This window comes from Momordica charantia (genome assembly GCF_013281855.1).
Source record: "Momordica charantia cultivar OHB3-1 chromosome 5 unlocalized genomic scaffold, Mcharantia_2.0 BLBB01000005.1, whole genome shotgun sequence".
NCBI classification, from domain to species: Eukaryota; Viridiplantae; Streptophyta; class Magnoliopsida; order Cucurbitales; family Cucurbitaceae; genus Momordica; species Momordica charantia.
Window position 1 is genome coordinate 16,517,236 of NW_028275163.1, and position 17,827 is coordinate 16,535,062.

The 17,827-nt window shown below is 37.1% G+C and overlaps 2 protein-coding genes and 1 non-coding gene across 14 annotated transcripts; 1 reads left to right on the plus strand and 2 right to left on the minus strand.

The window, feature by feature from the left end:
• Positions 1-723: 723 nt before the first annotated feature.
• Positions 724-7,974, plus strand: LOC111022939 (uncharacterized). Of its 12 annotated transcripts, none has more exons than XR_015790776.1 (9): positions 724-933; positions 1,198-1,304; positions 1,472-1,843; positions 2,209-2,957; positions 3,050-3,282; positions 3,383-3,502; positions 5,691-6,066; positions 6,861-7,223; positions 7,382-7,974. XR_015790776.1 is itself a non-coding variant. In XM_088123835.1 (2 exons), the coding sequence occupies exons 1-2, from the start codon at positions 903-905 to the stop codon at positions 1,795-1,797; spliced, it is 357 nt and encodes a 118-aa protein (XP_087979961.1). In that variant the 5' UTR covers positions 888-902; the 3' UTR covers positions 1,798-1,980. The 12 variants fall into 12 exon arrangements, 1 of the variants encoding a protein (XP_087979961.1); XR_015790777.1 differs by having other exon boundaries at positions 1,205-1,304; XR_015790775.1 differs by lacking the exon at positions 1,198-1,304 and having other exon boundaries at positions 888-933; positions 6,861-6,989; positions 7,070-7,223.
• LOC111022941 (cytokinin dehydrogenase 1-like) lies at positions 2,653-6,407 on the minus strand. The gene is made up of 4 exons (XM_022300253.2): positions 5,750-6,407; positions 3,394-3,521; positions 3,039-3,299; positions 2,653-2,919 (listed from the first exon to the last, which is right to left on the minus strand). Exons 1-4 carry the CDS (start codon positions 6,405-6,407, stop codon positions 2,653-2,655), a joined length of 1,314 nt encoding a protein of 437 aa, XP_022155945.1.
• Positions 7,975-17,720: 9,746 nt separating the features above from the next.
• Positions 17,721-17,827, minus strand: LOC148211451 (small nucleolar RNA R71). Its single transcript, XR_015791145.1, has one exon. It is a non-coding gene; the product is annotated as a small nucleolar RNA R71 (small nucleolar RNA).

A 17,827-nucleotide genomic window follows, 5' to 3' on the forward strand; every position in this document is an offset into this window, starting at 1 on the left:
AAAAAAAGTTGAGTATTTAGAAGAAAAATCATTTTTCGAAAAACAAAAACCTATTTTTGAAAACTATGAAAAATAAAAAACTGATAACCGGCGTAAGAAATTGACACGAAATGAAATCTTTTTTGTGAGATTGACATGAAATGAAATCTTTTTTCATTTTTCTTTTTTGAGTTAAAAGGGAAACTTGAGAACAAAAGTTTTTATTTTATTTTTCTTGATAATATTATTATAATGAGTAACAAGTCTCTTTTCTACCATAGTGCTTGATTTTGATTTGATTTTTTAAAATTTGAATTCTTTTTAAGTAAAATTTATATTTTTATCGATCATACCCACGCAATTTCAAAATTATTTTTATTCAGTTTAATTATTTTTTAATTTTATAATTTTAACCCTTTCACAATTTTCAAATTTATTATTTATTTATTTTATATCTCGTTCAATTATATAACTAAATACTACATTTGATTAGAAATTATCAATAAAACATAAATAAATAACATAATTTATCAATTCAAATAATTTCCATCAATATTTATTATATTGTTTTGACATTTTTGTCTACATTGACATTTTCATAGATAGATTATTCAAATTTTAAAAATATCCATGATTAAGCTACAATTAAAATTTTATTAATAAAAATAATTTCCATCTACTTTTACAATTTCCATCATATTTTTTAAAATATCTGTTGAAACCTAGATTTTCTGCGATCGAAATCTCCACATTTCTATCGTCGACATATTTCTGGTGTGAGGTGAGTAGGAGCTTCCCCGAATCCGAATGACCGCTACTTAAATTGCAAACGTGTCGGACGCGCGTCTTTACATTCCAATGGCACGTTGCCCTCTGGCGCTCCACAAAAGATTGATCGCCCATTAGTGATCCATTGCGAAGCCATGGAAATTTCTCGGAGCTCTTCACTTCCAGGTCCGTTCTAACTTCTATTCTCACCTCAATTCTCACTTCCCTAACTTCCTAACTAGTTCTCTTTTGCTGTGTAATTCGATAGAACGTGGGTGCATTTGATTTTTGATTCTCCTTATTTTAAATTTTCTTTTCATCGGGTATTTTTCTGGTTTAGAGCTGCGTCTCTGGGATAAAAAACAACTAGCTATTTTTTTTAAGCATTTGGATGATTTCGATTCAAATAGTTTTTTATTGTTGCCGATGTGTTTGTTTTCACTTGTGGAGAGGATAGCTTTGAATCATTGCTGCATTATCATCCTCTGTATCCGTAATCTGTTGGATTTTGTCCATTACAATGCTTCGTGGAGTACAGAGTTCGATCATTTTGGAAGGTACTGTTTTGTGCATTGAAAAATTCAAAATTTCCATAGAATTGTCAACGTTTTCATTGAAGAGTTTAACTACGATTTTGAAAACTCATTCCAAACTTGTCTTTGTATCTTGGATTACATGATGTTCGTTCCTCCATTTGAAGTTGTCTTGTTTTGTAATGCACCAGATAAGGCCGAAGTTCCTTCTGTGATGGTCGAGAAGGAGGCTGCAGAATCAATTTCAAGCTCACCTAAAGATGTGCAAACTAACAAAGGTGAACCATCACGACAGATTGATATAGCTGGGGAGATTAGCATGGAGGCCTCCATGACAACTGATGATGTTTTACGGGCTGGAGGATTTGGTGCGAGGGATGATATTGGTAGTTTTCTTCCTGTTGCAAGTGATTCTACTGACTTTGAAGCTACAATTCTCAATGCCCGAGACTATGAAGGACCACAGGGGAAAATTTCTAGACCGGGCCTTGGCTGGAAAGATGCTAACAAAGACTGAGTAGTTATGCTTTGAGAATTTTGTTTGTGTCCATCTACAGTCATTTGTAAGTACGGTTTGTTTACTAGTCTGTACATGATCATGTTTTGTCTTCTGTTGCAGTAGGAAGATGTACTTGTTTGTTGTATCTTTGAATCAAGATAGACCATGAGCCTTTCAATATTATGATCAAGATAGATTGCAGATGACTCTTTCAAAATTATGCTTGGAATGCCCTTAGGAAGCAAAGTTAAGCTCAGCTTTCTATGATGCATTGGACTTTTGATTGTGTTTTTAACTCTTAAACCTCTGAAAGAAAAAACTCAAGGCATCCATAGTCTTTATGTGGTTAATGATATTATTATTTATGACAAAATACAGTTTTAATTTATTTTACCTTCACTATATCATTCTGGCATCCTGTTCCTCTAGGATGCTCGTTTTGTGACCTGTTTTAGATACAAGATGTTGTAAGGGAGTGGCTTTCTGGAATATTCTTTGTCCAGGAGCAAGGATCGAGAATGGGTCATATGTAGATTTCCTCTCCACCAATGTCCACCATTTGGAGCCAAAGTGAGCCTGCCACTCATCTTGGGAGCTACAATGAGGCAGATATTGCTTACATCCTGGAAGAGCTCTGGTACAGTAGTCAAGAATTTTTTGGTTTTGGGCTAAAATGTGTTCTACGCTCTCTTTTCCAGTTGAAGTTGGCAGTGCAGAAAATAAGAAACCCACTAGGTAGAAAATGTCTTCGTCTGGTGTGACCATTGAAGTTTTATTGTTCCACCTGTATAACCCAAACTGATTTGTATTAGGATGGGTAAATAATATGTATGTTGGATTTTAATGGGCAAGAGACTAAATCTAATGAAACAACTACTTGGATTTGTTAAACGGGTAGATTAGGATGGGACCATTGCTAGAATCTGAAAGTATGTTGCCAAACACCTCTGTAGCAAAATCATTTATGTTGCTTCTTGGGATCATTAGATTCAGCCAAGGGTGAGGAACCTCCCACAATCCTTTTGCCCTTAGTTTTTTCTCAGATATGTGCACTCTATCCAGAAACTCCACGTAAGGAACTTCTGATAGAAAGAGAGTGGATGGAATGTAGCTCAATTGTGATAGCAACTTCTCAACTCTCTGCATTACAAAGTAGAGCTTACAAATTGAATTATTTGGTAAAGGTTTCTCTTTTTTTAAATTTCTTTTGGCTATTTGACATGAGTATGATATCTCATAATGTTTCTGGCTATGCTTACCTTGTTCATAGACTCAGTCTCTTCAGATTTGAAGTACATGGCCAATTCTAGACAGTACAGAGTTGTTCCATCTGCGACAAATTGGCTGGCTTTAATCGGGTCTTTGGGATCAAAGGAAGATCTCCAATTATTTAGGATACCAGTTCTGTTTATTAGAACAAAGCCTTCAATATAATCGAAGGAGAACTTGGAGGATATCAGATGCTCTTGGTCCTTGGAGAATATTGTGAAGTCTGAGTACAAGGTTCTTATCCACTTTACCTGTCAAAAGATGATGAATTATGTTGTGCATTACAAGATTCCACAAAAAGGTTTATTAATATACCTATTCTGATGGAGTGCAGGGTATTTTTACCATTTTCGGTGCTGATTCGAGAGAAATCCTTGCCCTTGTGATGATGCCAAACTGACCAAGTCCTCCTAGTACACCATAAAACAGATCGGCATTATGCTGCTCCGAACAGGTAACTACCTCTCCCTTTCCTGCGCTCAATTGAAACTTTCATCGGTTTGTCTACCTCCAAGTTCTTAATATTGAAATGAGTTAAAACTTTGGCTTCGCTGTACATATTTGCTATAGTGGTTCTACGCCATCTTTGTAATATAATAATTTAAGCGCATACTTTTATTTTTTATTTTCTACTCCTAAAAATGATGCTTAGTTTCTTTAAGAAATATTACATATTATAGTAATATCTCTTAAGAATATAGTATTTCTCATTAAAAAAAACTTGATTCTTACTGACAGACGATTGAGAATTCATTAAAACCCAAAAAAAAGAAATTATATCAGCTATTGAGTAGGTATGAATAAAAAATTATTCTACATAGACAATTTAATTAAATAGTTACCATATTTTTGTTATTCCTATTCACCCTCTTTATGATTTTCTTAGGCTGGACCAATAAACCATTTCAATTTTAATACTAGGCTTTTCAAAATTTATTAGTTACCTTATTGTTTAATTTCTTTTCCAAACTAACCACGAACTCTTTGATCAAAAAAAAAAAAAAACCACGAACTCACAGAAACCCTTGGAATTGGTTTTCGTTTTCTTTTGCTATGTCTTTGAGGCCTTGTTTTTTTTTTTTTTTGTTTGGTGGTTTTCACTCTCTTAACTCCCCGACTTTCTCCTCCCTTGGCGCTATTGGCAGCTCTCTTGTGCTTTTTGTTTCTAGCGTCCAGACATTATATCGATGTTTTTATCTTCCTTCCTGAAAGATCCTTCCTGTTTTTTGTGGTAATTAAATAAAGAAAACTTGGAGAAAATATAAAACAAAAAGTCCTAGCAAGATTGTTTTTTTAACTTCAGATTAAGATAAACTTTTCCTTATAAAATGACAGCATTTTAAATTTAAGTTATTAATTTCAGAGGGTTTGCAGAGTTATTTTATTATTCTAGTTCAAGTTTTCTTCTTTCTTTGTTTTTGAACTTATTTTAAATTTTATTCTTAGGTGATTGAGGGAGTGTTGGCCTAGATAAAAGAGTCTAGTAGATAATCGTTTCCTCTGTCAAAAGGAAATTACAAAAGCGCATACGTTTAAGATAATTATTTTGGTCCCTTTCTTGATTCTGGAGGAAGCTCATGTCCTGGGGAAAATATTATCGATGTGTGCTTAGTTTTAATAGAGAGAGAGAGTGTCTATAATGTTTTTTTTTTTTTAATAAAGGGGTGGGTTTGAACTTGCAGTCTTTTTGATTGGAAATGAGTATTTAACCAATTGAGGCAACCAATTGAGCTAGCACATGTTGGCAATCCATAGTGGTTGCAATATTTCTTCTAACAATATTGTATAAATTTTCTTTTAAACTATGATATTCATAAACTCGACGTAATCTAAATAAAATTATCTTTTATGTCATTTTATTATCAGAATATTCATGAAAAATATTTTTCTTAAAAATATCGGTGTCCCTCTACCATACTCTTTTGAAAAGTCTCATCTCTCTCTTCAACACACTCCTTACTAAAGAGTCTCTATTTCCCTACCATGCTCTTGTTTCTTAAAGAAAAGTCTTGTCTTCCTCTTTGACTAGTGTTTTCTCTAACATTCTATCTTCACGATTATTTTCTCCCAAACATTTTTAGAGAGAACCTTGTTAAAGAGGGGGGGGGGGGGGGGTGAATGCTTTTTTTAGATCAAGGAGTGTGTTAGACAGTAAAAGATAGACTTAAGAGAGTTTTTAGAGAGAGGAGTGGCAGAGTGAGATACATTCTCTTAGAGAAAGAGTCTTATTCTCTCTCATCAGAACAAAATTTTAACGGAACGTAATGGAAAGGTCCAATTTTTACACTTGCAAGTCTCAGGGTTAATTTCTACAAGTTTTTATTTCCTGGGTGAAAGTGAAACAAACATTATGATTTAGGGATGATTGTGCAATTTGTGGACAAATGGTGATCATCAAAGCATTGCCGGAAGGTTCATCATCAGTATCTAATATTTGATAATTTGCAAATCAAATACCCTCGAAAAGTATCTTTATAATTGTTATACGCTGGGTGAGAATGGAGTTGATACCCTAATTTGATGATAAAAGAAATAAAAACAATAAAACCTGAAAAAATTAGTAGAACTGACTACAAGAATATTAATTGAGTAACAAATTTAAGTATATGTATGATGTATCATTTTACATTTATTATTGACAGGAATTTTAATAAATATATGAATTATAAAAAGCTTAAGACGAAAAGTTAAGGAATAGTACCTGTGACAACTTCAAGCTGGTAGACGTTATTGATTTGAGGTCCATGTCTAAAAGCTTGCCCACTAATACCAGCATTTGATAGTGTACCCCCCACGGAAAGATGAAGGTAGTCAGTCCAAGATTTTGGCGCTAAACCATATTTAAGCGTTTCGTGTAAGATATTTATCCACAGCTCTCCACCAGAAACGTCCACCCACGGCAATGTTCCACTGTGAACCTGCATGGCTGGTTCCTTTAGGGACTCCATGTTGATAACCACGCCTTGAAAGGCTTGTGCCTGCCCTTGAAGGGAATGGCCGTGGCCCCTTGCAGCAACTGTAAGTTCGGTTCCTGAACCCATTTGAAAAATATGCTTTACTGTGATTGAAATGTCACCAATCGAATGTGGATGTAGAACTGCTAAGGGACGCATGTGATAAATATTGCCAAAATCTTTAGCTGCTTGTTGATTGTTTTTGAAGCTGAAGTATCCATCTAGGCTTAGTGTTTCTAAGGATGAAAGCACGTTAGAAGTAGAGTGTATAGGAGGGTGACTTCTTGTCTTCCCCAAACATTGGGTGGTTCTGTAAGGTACACAGCTCACGAAGAATAGAATCATGGAAATTTTGAGGACTAAGGTTTTGTTGTGGTTGAGGAAGCTGGAAGATGGTGACCCCATTTTTCAAATATTGAGCTTCTCTTTGTTTTTCTTAACGAAGCCAAGAGAAAAGAAGTGGTGTGGAAGAGCTTAAGGTACTTGGAGGTGGAAGAAGAGAATTTAAGGGGCTTGTTTATCTAATGAGAAGTTTTGAGCAGACCTTATTTACTTACTGTCTACTGTTTGGGTGGGTAGACTTCTTTATTAGCTCGACCTTTTTGGGTTCTATTGTTAAGGCGGCATTTGGTCAAGGGAAAAGATACTGATGTCATATATATATATGTATGTGTATGTACATATGTGTGATAAAAATATGGTTAGATAATTGTTTCTTAAAATTTTTTTTAAAAGTTCTTTTTATGTGCTTTCACGAGTGGCTTATTTTTTGTGAACAATAACTAACCACCAAAACTCAATTCTAAAAACAAAAAAACAGCTTGAAAATAATTTTTGGTTTTTTTCTTTCTGTGACAGCATTAGGGGGAATGGAATACCATGATGCTGTACAAGTACAACTGGGCGTAATTAAACTAGTCTTAAAATAAGGTAGCGACGCCAATTTTGGGTGGTTGAGATTGTTGGGTGAGACCTATTAAAAGCACTGTAAGTTGTTGTGAATTGGATTGATTTTATTACTATACTTGTTTTGAGAAAAGTCAGATGGAAAGTGAATTGAATTGAAGTGAAGGGGCAGTGGTGAGTTGAAATGGACGACCATTTGGAGTTCCTTTGGGATGTTGATGTATGGAAAATGGTCCAAAGTCTTACAGGTATTGATCATTGTAGATAAGGTGTCACGCGGGTCCCCAGACATGTGATCACCACGAGGAACCATTGGTACAACTCTCCTTACCTTCACCCTATAAATTTACTTTTCAAGAAATTTCCCAATTTCCATGGTCCAGGAAAGAACATGTTTATAATTTGATTATACCCGGGTGGATATGACATTTTTTACTATTTAAAATGTCGATGGTTCGATTTTCACTTGGCAGGTATTGACCTGCCTTACTGTATCTTACTCTTTCCCCTTGTTTGAATATCGTTGCTGAAGAAGTTTGTTTTTGGAAATCACTGGGGAGGACAGTGCTTAGAATTCTAGTGAATGGTTGGGAACAGATGGGTATGTGAGGCATGTAAACTGATGAAGTAGTAACAAAACATAGTACAATTATTGTAGAAGTTGTCTCTTCTATAGGAGGGTTGTTGCAGGAGCTTTAAAGCAAGCACCATGATGACCTCGTGGTAGAAAGCAACGTGGTCGTCCCTATCCATTTTTATTCAGTGACATCCATCTTGTCACAAGCTGCATCGATGTCAACCGATGTGGCCTTCGACCTTTTGAATGACGATAGTATTATGTTTATTGCTGAGCAGATGTTTTCATGAGATGATGTGATGTACAAAAATAGGCTCATGGAGGATTTATTCTATTTCTTTTCTTTTTTTTTTTGGAATAAAAAAAATTTAACTTCAAGAGGGAGTGACTTTTAATGTGAGACATTATTTTACATTTACACATGAAAGTATTATTGTTGATTCCCTAGTCCCTACACATTAATAGAAAAAGATTCACATTTAATTTTTAGATTTCTCAGCCATTTGGACTCTTCCTCAATAGTGCTAGATTCTCCTTTTTATGCCTATATTCCTTAGTTTTCTTTGCTTCTGGATTATGACAATATGGACCATCGGGACAGTTGGTAAGGACTTGGAATCTCTTGGTTATATTGGTTTATGATTCTCAAGTTCGAACATTTTGGAGAGCTTAACACTAAAAAACTTTTGATGTCTCTCGAGTCCGGGATTAGATGCGGGTGTCCTTGATATAGGAGAGTAAAACTCCGACTCCTAGTTATATATAAAAAATGACACTATGGAGGCAAGTCAATTCAACAAATTCTTCAAGGTTTAGTTTTATATTTTTTAAAATCAAGTTTATTTATTAACAATTTCTTCCTTTTATTTTTATTATTACTTTTCTTTAAGTACAATATTTGAGGGCTGAGATTCAGCGACTAAATTTTCCTTTTTATTACTATTTATTCTAATATTTTTTCCTTTTTATTACTATTTATTCTAATATTCTTTTCATAACTGTAGTTTGATTATAGGAGTAAAAAAAAAAGTTATTGTATATATATTTTTTGGTATATATAGTAATTTGATTCAAAATAACAGCCAATCTATTTGCATCTCAACCCGTGATAGATCTTATCGTGCAGTAGAGTTTAACAGTGTACGGATATAGTAAAATTATTTGACAAAAAACCTTTCTGAAGATCAGTACGATAAGGGACATGTTCTTGAGCTTTGAGTACACCATTCATTCTTTAAATTTAGAAATTAATCCCTAAGGATTGAAAATAGAAATAGTGCTGATATGATAAATTTTAAACGAAGTGTCATCTTTTCTGAATTTTAAATTACTATACGGCTGTGTGACTCTTTTCCTTTTCTTTTTTTTTTTCTCTCATTCCAACTTCTCACTCGATGGTGCCTAATATTTTTTTAACATAAGAGGAGAGAAATATGAGAATATTCTCCCGGCAACTATCCCTAAAATTTCATCAGTGAGCAGTGACGTTCCACAGTAGGACACAGATAACAAAAAAATTTATACGATATCTGATACCGATATACTATTGATGTACTTAATATAGCTTATATTTAGTATATAAGTTACAAATAGAATTGTATATGTGTGATATACCTCATAGATATGCTTCACTGATATACTTCATATTAATATAGAACGAAGAACGAACAAAAAACAACGTAACAGAAAAACTAAAACAATAACAAAATCAAATTGATGAACAAAACCTATTAAAACTGGTTGAAATTTTTGTAATTCTAAAACATTGAACCCTATATTATAAAGAAGAATTATAACGAAAAACAAAGAAGAATTCTGAAGCTAATTGCGAACTTAATTCTGAAAAATTATACCATATTCGAAAAAAAAATCATCAAAGAATTCCAACGAAGAATTCTGAAGCTGATTGCAAACCTAATTCTGAAAAATTATAACAGATTTGGGGCAAAAACCATCAAACACAGAGCCGCGAACGTTGCGAAGAAGAGTCTCGATGAAGAATAAAGAAGAATTGAGCGCGTGTAGAGGAAGATTCTGAACCAACGAATAATCCCAAGTCGAAGAGGAAGATTTGAGTGCACCAAATTCTGGACCAACAAAGAAAAATCCCAACGGAAAGAGGAAGATTGTGCGTGTAAAAACTCAAAGATCCACTACAACAAAATAGGTTTTCAGAGACACAGGAAACATGTCGCTAAAAATCAATCTGCGTCGCTAAAATTATTAGTGACAAGGGCCTGCGCGTCGCTAAGATTGTCTCTAAGAACGCGTCGTTTATAGTTTTTGCGACAAAAGTGTTGCGGCATCGCTAATAAGGTTATCAACGACAGGGAGAGGGCATCGCTAATATTAGCACGAGCAACACCAATGGACCGTCATTGATAATCTTATTATATTAGTATGAGCGACAGCAATGGACCGTCGTTGATAATCTTATTAGCGACGCCAACCGTCCATCGCAAATAATATTATTTGCAACTAAATGGCCGTATCGTAAATAATATTATTTGCGACAAAGGGGCCGTGTCGCTGATAATATTATCAGCAACAGGACCATTGTCGCAGAATAGTTTAGTAGCGACAATAATGCCTTGTCGCTAATCATGTTAATTCATTATTTTTTGGTCCGATTTGTAATAATTTCTTACTAACAGTTCTGAAACGAGAATCTTAATTAGTACTTCCCGTAAATTAATTTGAATCTAAAAATTCCACAATACATTTATTCATAAGATACTTCTAAATAATTTGAATTGCAAAAGTAACTTTTAAGATTGAATTGGAAATATGCATCATAAGATTGTGACATTTTTTGAAGGAGAGCATCCCCGAAAACTGAAGCTACAAACAATTCCTGCAAGATCTGAAAATAAATAGAAAGGGTAAAATAGGAATAATGAAAATTTTGAAAATAGACATCAACATTTTGGAATATTTAAAAATTTGGAAAGACTGACATTTTTTGAAATACCTAAATTAATTTTGCGAGATCTTAAAAAGTGTTATTTTGCAAAACAAAGAAAAGTGCCTTTAAAACGTGAAAAGTAAAACAAATACTAAAACTAGTAAATAAATTTGAATTTGAGAGACTTAAAAGTTCAATTGTAAATTTAGTCACGCCAAAACGAGTATAACTCAAGTAATTGACATATCTCTTCAATCAACAGGTTGTGAATTCGAATCCCCCAACATGTTGGACTAAAAAAAATTGTAAATTTAGTCATAATACAAACGAGAATGAGAGAGGGCACTCTCGCCGCACACCATTATCATATCTACTCAATATAAAATTCTCTCTTTTTTTAAAAACAAATAACAAAAAACATTTATCAAACATGTATGGATTTTGTTTTTTAAAAACTTAAAAATAAAAACAGAAAAAACAAAAAAATAAATGGTTATAGGTTAAAATTAAACGCGTGGATGATGGTGTTCATGATTTTCCACAAGTTGTTATATCGGTAGAGGCTGTGAGTTAGCCCTACATGAAGCCATGAAAACCTTATGCTGGAATGTTCGTGGATTGAGGTCACCAGAGGCATTTAGATATGTTTGTGATGTTGTAAATCACATTAATCCTCATCCCTTGGGGGATAGCGCAATGACAATCACATTAATCCTCATCCCTTGGGGGATAGCGCAATGACAATCACATTAATTACCTACCACAAAGGGTCTTGTGTTCGAGCTCTACACTGGTCAAAGTGTTGTTCAACCCAAGCAACTAACCTCGGTTATAGGGATCCACTAACGTAAGCAACATCGAAATAAAAAAAATAATAAAAAAAGTAAATCACGTTAATCCTTTGACCAAATGTAGTTCAAGTGTCCTAAATATTTTGAAATGTAGTTTAAGGTTTTATGGTTATTTTGTGGCGGATAGTGTATGCAAAAGTGGATAGTGTTTATGGGTATAAGGTTCATGTAGGTAACACTGAGATGTTACATATACTTTCATATCGAAAACATGTTGCTTGCACATACAGAAGTCTTGCATTGGTGTGGTGTTCTCTCGAATGCACTCCGATGCTTAAGTTAGAAGTCGTGTAGGGGGAAACAGGTATGAAGCTAAAAGAATAAGGAAGCAGGAGTCTTAAGGTGAAAATCTGCTTGAGAGTTCGTGTTGAATCCTCACAAGAAGCTGTGTAGGCAAATGCGACCTACCTTCATTAGGGTTGTTCATTTCCTTATATATAGAGATCGAGAGGGTTTTAGTGGGAGGTCCCCACTCCCTTCAACGTCCAACAGGGTAGAGGTATGCCATGCCAGGGGTCTGTGGAAACCACCAATATTCTCTGTTTCCCATAGTCGCACAAATAAAAAAACTTGGTGGCGTCCTAAATGGTCATTAGAGGCGCGTAGTGGTTTGGGTACAAGGCGCCAACACCCTATCCGCTGGTTGTAATTCGTATGTGACGTGCACAAGCGCTCAACCCCATTGGCGGTGTGCTCAGTTCTTTTTTAGTGTGCTCGACCATGCAAGGTTGGTTTCCTAACTCAGCAAAAGTGGCTTAGCTGGCCTTTTAATACGTGACATTTCATTTTTACTCGAACAACTAACATTAAACAACTTTTTAGCATCCATGAGCAAGTTAGCTGCCCTCTGTATTGTTTTTCATTCATCTTCAAAGTGCAAATATTCTCTTCCAACTTTAAAATCTTGTTCCTCTATTGGAGTATCACAAATTTTCTCTTATCACGTATGCATTCATTATACCATTCAAAAAAATTGCAATAATTTCCATTATGCAATACAACCTATATAAATTTCTATAAACAAAAAATTACACAATTACAAAGTTTAATTAAAATCAATGCTGAACAGACATCTATTCAACTTACCAAATAATTTGTACATCCAAAAAATCTCCTAGTCTGATTGTTTGTTCACGAGGTCACTAATATTGGTTTTTGTCCACAATAGTATAATCGACCTCTTCTTGATAAAAGGACTGCCTTGCTGCTATTCATCAAACTTTTATGAAGATACTAATCATCATCTTCTCTCTTTCATATTGATTGTTTCAATATCTCAAATGTTGTTCTTGAATTGTGAAAATAAGTCCCAATTTTTCAAAAGTCTTCTTCCTTCAACGAGGACGAGCTGTCGAGGTGGTCTCTAGTGAACTAGCACAAGGAACAAACACTCTGATGCCTGAGCTCGAGCTATATCAAGTCATACTTGGAGGAATTGTGGGCAGAGTGTCCTTTTTATAGGCAGGCGGGGCAGACAAGGTCGTTGGAGCCGTTCTGAGTGGCAGTTACGGCTGTCGGGCCTCCAGGTCAGTGATCGGGCCAGAGGTTGGATTCCTCAGGTCGATTGGTATGGTTTGATCATCTCAGCTCGACATAGACAGGTCGGCGGGTATGGAGGGTCCGTGAACTGAATAGGTGCTTCCACGTGTTGATTCTGATTTTGCAACCAAAATTTGCCCCCTCACTGGCAAAGTCAAGCTGTGGTTTGACATAGAAGAGTTAGAAAATAATTTGAATATTGAATTGCGGGGGGTACGAGCTGAACTAGTTTTCGATCGTTCTGACAGAATGCAGAACGTCGCTCTGACAAGGCAATGCGCATGTATGGTTTTTCGTGCTTCGAGGCGCGACTTGGACTGCTAAATGGGGGTTACGTGGACGGCCAGGATTGCTTATGGGATCCTATATATAAGGCATCCCCCAGGTCTTCATTTTTCACGCTTTCAAACCATCTCTCTTACGTCGATCTGAGCTGCAAGTCGCTCTTTTTACAGGTCAATTTTCTTTAGTCTTCTCTTCAGTCACTTTCGTAGATATGTCTAGGATAGATAGCTGTAAGCGTAGCTCGGGGAGCAGTAGGCACATTAGCTCGTCATTGAGTCTATAGTTTAGACTCAGTGCTAATTCCAAGAGGTCGGGAAACAATACTTAGGAGTGAGGACTGTCCATCCAAGCTTGGTAGGGGCTGGTTGGACTTCATTAAGGCCAAATATGACATCCCGTCTGCATAGGAATCAGGTATCTTAAGTGGGGCGAACCTTTGGAGGAGCCACCAGTAGGGCATGTTGGGTTCACCTGTCAACGTTCGGGTCCGGTATGCGCCTTCCACTGCCAGCTTTTTCCAACGGGTGGGGGATGTTGTATAGGTGTTATTATTTGTGGTGGAAGGAGTTTGAGCGCGAGAGCACGAGGGTTTGCACCCCACTGAGCTGCTAACAATTGATCAAATGCTCGACACCTACATCCTGAAGAGTGTCCCAAAGGCAATTCCAGCCTCAGCAACTTTCAAATGCTCTGGCATTGCTTCTGCTTCCAATTCCTCTATTAGAGCTTCATCCAAAATCTTCAACACTAAACATTCTTCTGACTCTGATGAGTATTTCATCGAATCATACACAGATAACTTAACTTCGTGATCTTGGACACGCATTGTCACCTCGCCTTTTTGAACATCCACAAGCGCTCTTCTAGTTGCAAGGAATGACCTCCCAAGTATGATAGAGACCTCCTTATCTGCATCATAGTCCAAAATAATAAAGTTAGCAGGAAAAATAAATTTATCTACTTGCACTAAGACATCTTTGATTTTTCCTTCAGGTAATGTGACCAATCGGTCAGCTAACTGCAATGTGATTGTTGTTGGTCGTGCTTCTCCCATTCCAAGCTTTTTGTAGATGGACAAGAGCATAAGATTGATGCTCGCTCCTAAATCACATAACACCTAGCCTATCTTCTGTCATCCAATGGAAACACGTATAGTAAAGCTTCCAGGGTCCTTTATCTTAACTGGAATCTTGCTTATAAGGATGTTGTTGCACTCCTTGGTCATTGATATCATTTCATACTCTCTCAGATTTATTTTCTTTGTGAGTACGTCCTTGAGGAACTGCACATAAGCTGGCATTTGCTCTAATGCTTCCACTATCAGTATGTTGACATGCAGTTGCTTCAGCACATCTAGAAACATTCTAAATTGCACATACTGCTCTTTCTTTTGCATCCGCTTCAGATATGGTGGTGCGGGTCAATACTCAGCTGGAGAATCTTCATGCTCTATAGGCTTCCTTTTCTCAGACACTCTTGCCTGTGATGCTCCAGCATTGATTAGGCTGACCTCTTTACTTGCAGTGTCCGGAGTATCCTTTGACTTCTCACTAATATGTATCGATGGGCTGGAAGATACTACTCTTTCTGGCTTACTATCATTTTCTAACTGATCATCCTTTTCTAGCGGAAACTCTCCTTGTTCTTCTTGAGTGGGCTCGATCCTAGTTGGAGCATTGGGATGTGCCAGTGGTAAAGTTTTTCCACTTCTCAGTGTGAGAGATTTACACTGCTCTTTGCCATCCCTTTTAGGCACCTCGGTATCACTAGGTAGTGCTCCATGTGGTCTACTCTTCAAATCTGTTACTAATTGGCCCACTTGCATTTCTAGATTCCTTAGTGATGCTACCTGACTTTGCACCGTGGCGTCATTCTTCTCCATGTTCTGCTTCATTGAATTTTCCAAATATGCAAATGATCTTTCAAATGGTCGTTGTCTTGCTCCCTGACCATGGTTAGCAAAACCTGGGGGATAGTTTCCATTTTCCTAGTATACTGAAGCATTGGATGTTCCATCATTATTTCCTCCCTGATTTCCGCTACAACTAAAGTTGGGATGGTTTCTCCAGCCTAGGTTATACGTATTGGAGTAGGGGCTTTTATGTTGTCTTGAGCATTTCCCAAGTAGTGCACCAACTATAAATTGCCACGACAATTGTTGTAAAGATGCTCTTCATCGCAAAATGATACGCGACAACCTAAGTGTATTGATGGACGTGTAGGGGCATGTAGGTACTGGGGGAATGAGCCGCACGAGGACAGACAGGAGGTGCGCGGACGTGTGAGACAGGTGGGGGGCGCACATGAGCGTATGTGGCAGGTGAAGGGTGTGCATGGGTGCTGGGACAAGTGCGGGCGTGCGACCTTGTGCGGCAGATAGGGGCGTGCATGGGCGTTGGGACAAGCATAGGCGTGCAGGCGTGGCATTGCATAGGTATGCGCATGGAGCAGGTGGGCACGCGCTTGAATGCTGGAGGCAAGTTGGGGTGTGCGGATGGGGGAAGCGCTGCAAAGGTAGAAGCGCTGCAGGTAGGCGCACGTGCTGGCAGGGGTGCTGGCAAGGTTTAGGTAGGCGCACGCTCTGGGGCAGGTGCTGGACTCTTATGAGGTTAGCATGGCATGAGTGTGCGGGCGCCGGCATGGTAGGCGGCTGGCGGGTACACAGGCAGTGATAACTCTCCATAAGAGAGTGTTTTGTGGTATAATTTGGGCAATTTTAGTGTATAGATGTGAGAGTCCTTATCAATAGACCATGGAAAAGATTAGAAATCACTTAGTTAGGTCCTTGAGCTATTATAATTCTTAATTTCCCCATTTTGAATGAATTATGCTTAATTATGGATGTTTTGCATAGGAATTGGAGAATTTGTTGAGGCAAGCAAAGTGCTTTCAAGGCTGTGAAAGTGTTGTTAGAATATGGCAGGAAGATTGCATTTATGTTGGAGCTAGAAGCCGCTCAGGATGCTCTAGAGTGTGACTGCGTAGTAATTTATTTGCACCAGTTTTACCATGTCCGTACAACTTTCCTAGTGTAGCCCTAATTTTAAGGACCCGATATAAATAACAAAACAATGTCCAACCGCCACAGAGAGCCCTAGAACATATAATCCATTTGGGCAACAAAATTAGAGAACATCTCTCACCCATTTGAAGGAGAAGCCGACGAAGAAGAAGCCGATCCTTGCGTCTCACTGAGTTGGGGGAATTTTTACTGCGGCTGAAGCTTCCTTACTCAATGGGCTACATTTCTCTTCTACTCACTCTTCTTTTTTTTTTGTTATGAACTAAACCCCACCTTCAGGGGGGATGAACTCACTGTAGCTCTTGTTTATTTATGTTTTTGTAACTCATATATATTTATGTTGATTTAATAGAGGTGTTTTTATTCTTTCATCGTGCTAATTTTGTTTGGCCAACATTATTAGTTGGTTATGCTCACTTAAAACTTGGGAAAGTTCTTGTGTTGCGTGTTTGCCTCTCTTTGCATAAGATTTATCTCTTTGAAGTAGAATGGTGAGTACTGAGGGATGAGACTCCTCCTTTCGTGCCTATAAACTGAATGTATTGCTTGTTTAGTCTACAACGGGAGTTGGGGTTAAACATGTTTGGGTATCTCGAGAGAGAGCCATGTCGGTTTGGGCATTCAACATTTTGAGTTTACTAGAGTGATTCCCCCTCGATTTACCTTCATATCACATCTTTTCGTATTTTCTGTCTGTTTTTTGTTTTTGGATGCTCCAGAGTCGAATTGTAGAATATTTATGTTCTTTCTAATTTACTGTTTTTTGTTGATTTCCTTTACAGCATATAGACAACTTTAATATTTTATTTATAATTTTGCTTTTTGGTATTCTAATTTACTATTTCAAGTAAAACTATAATCCATATGGAGACGATCTTGTTTTTATACTACATCAAAGCGTTTTGGTGTATACTTGCACCAATTTTCTCTTAGTTGTGAGGAAACAAACAAGTTTTTGGCGCCGTTGCCGGGGATTAAGTTTTCTTACTTGATTTTAGCAAATTAGAATACGGGACGTAAAAGCTCTCTTAATCTATCTATTGTTGATTTGTGCAGTGAATGAACGATTTTCCTACTTTGGAATTTGAGTTCGACTCGAAATTGAACGATTTTAGAAGGAGAAAGGCCGAGCAAATAGTCTAGCGTAGAGAAGAAATTAAAATGGATAACCCACAGCATCCACCAGAGTTGAGAGAGTAAAGGGGTTGTAGCTCGAAGACATGTTCCAATACCTCCTCTGAATGCTGTTCTATTCGCGGATGATATAGAGCAGGAAATTAGAGCTTATGCGGCCCCAGTATTTTATGACTTCAACCCAATGATTGCAGATCCTATTATTGAAGCTCGATTTGAGCTGAAGCCCACAATGTTTTAGATGCTCTAGACCGTAGGGTATTTTCATGGACTTTCATCAGAAGATCCCTATCGCCACCTACGGTATTTCATGCAAGTGGCTTATTCATTTAAGGTAGAAGGAGTTCGTAAAGAGGCTATGCGCCTGAAGTTATTCCCTTACTCTTTGAGGGATACTGTTGGAGCATGGTTAGATTCCTTATCTGCCGAGTCTATCACCTCATGGAATGATTTAGCTGAAAATTTTTTGATGCAATATTTTCCACCATCCAAAAATGCAGAGCTTAGGAGCAGAATCAATAATTTTCATCAACTCCCTGGAGAGTCCTTGAGAGAGTCATGGGAGAGATTTAAAGGACTGCTCCATAAGTGCCCTCATCATGGAAT

What these genes read in the sequence shown, in the direction of transcription:
- LOC111022939 (XM_088123835.1), top strand. Translation starts at nt 903, where the DNA reads ATGGAAATTTCTCGGAGCTCTTCACTTCCAG. An exon ending in TCGGAGCTCTTCACTTCCAG is followed by an intron (nt 934 to 1,471) that starts GTCCGTTCTAAC and finishes GTAATGCACCAG; the next exon opens with ATAAGGCCGAAGTTCCTTCT.
- LOC111022941 (XM_022300253.2), bottom strand. Translation starts at nt 6,407, where the DNA reads ATGGGGTCACCATCTTCCAGCTTCCTCAACCACAACAAAACCTTAGTC. An exon ending in CCAGCTTGAAGTTGTCACAG is followed by an intron (nt 3,522 to 5,749) that starts GTACTATTCCTT and finishes AATTGAGCGCAG; the next exon opens with GAAAGGGAGAGGTAGTTACC. An exon ending in AGACTGAGTCTATGAACAAG is followed by an intron (nt 2,920 to 3,038) that starts GTAAGCATAGCC and finishes TTTGTAATGCAG; the next exon opens with AGAGTTGAGAAGTTGCTATC.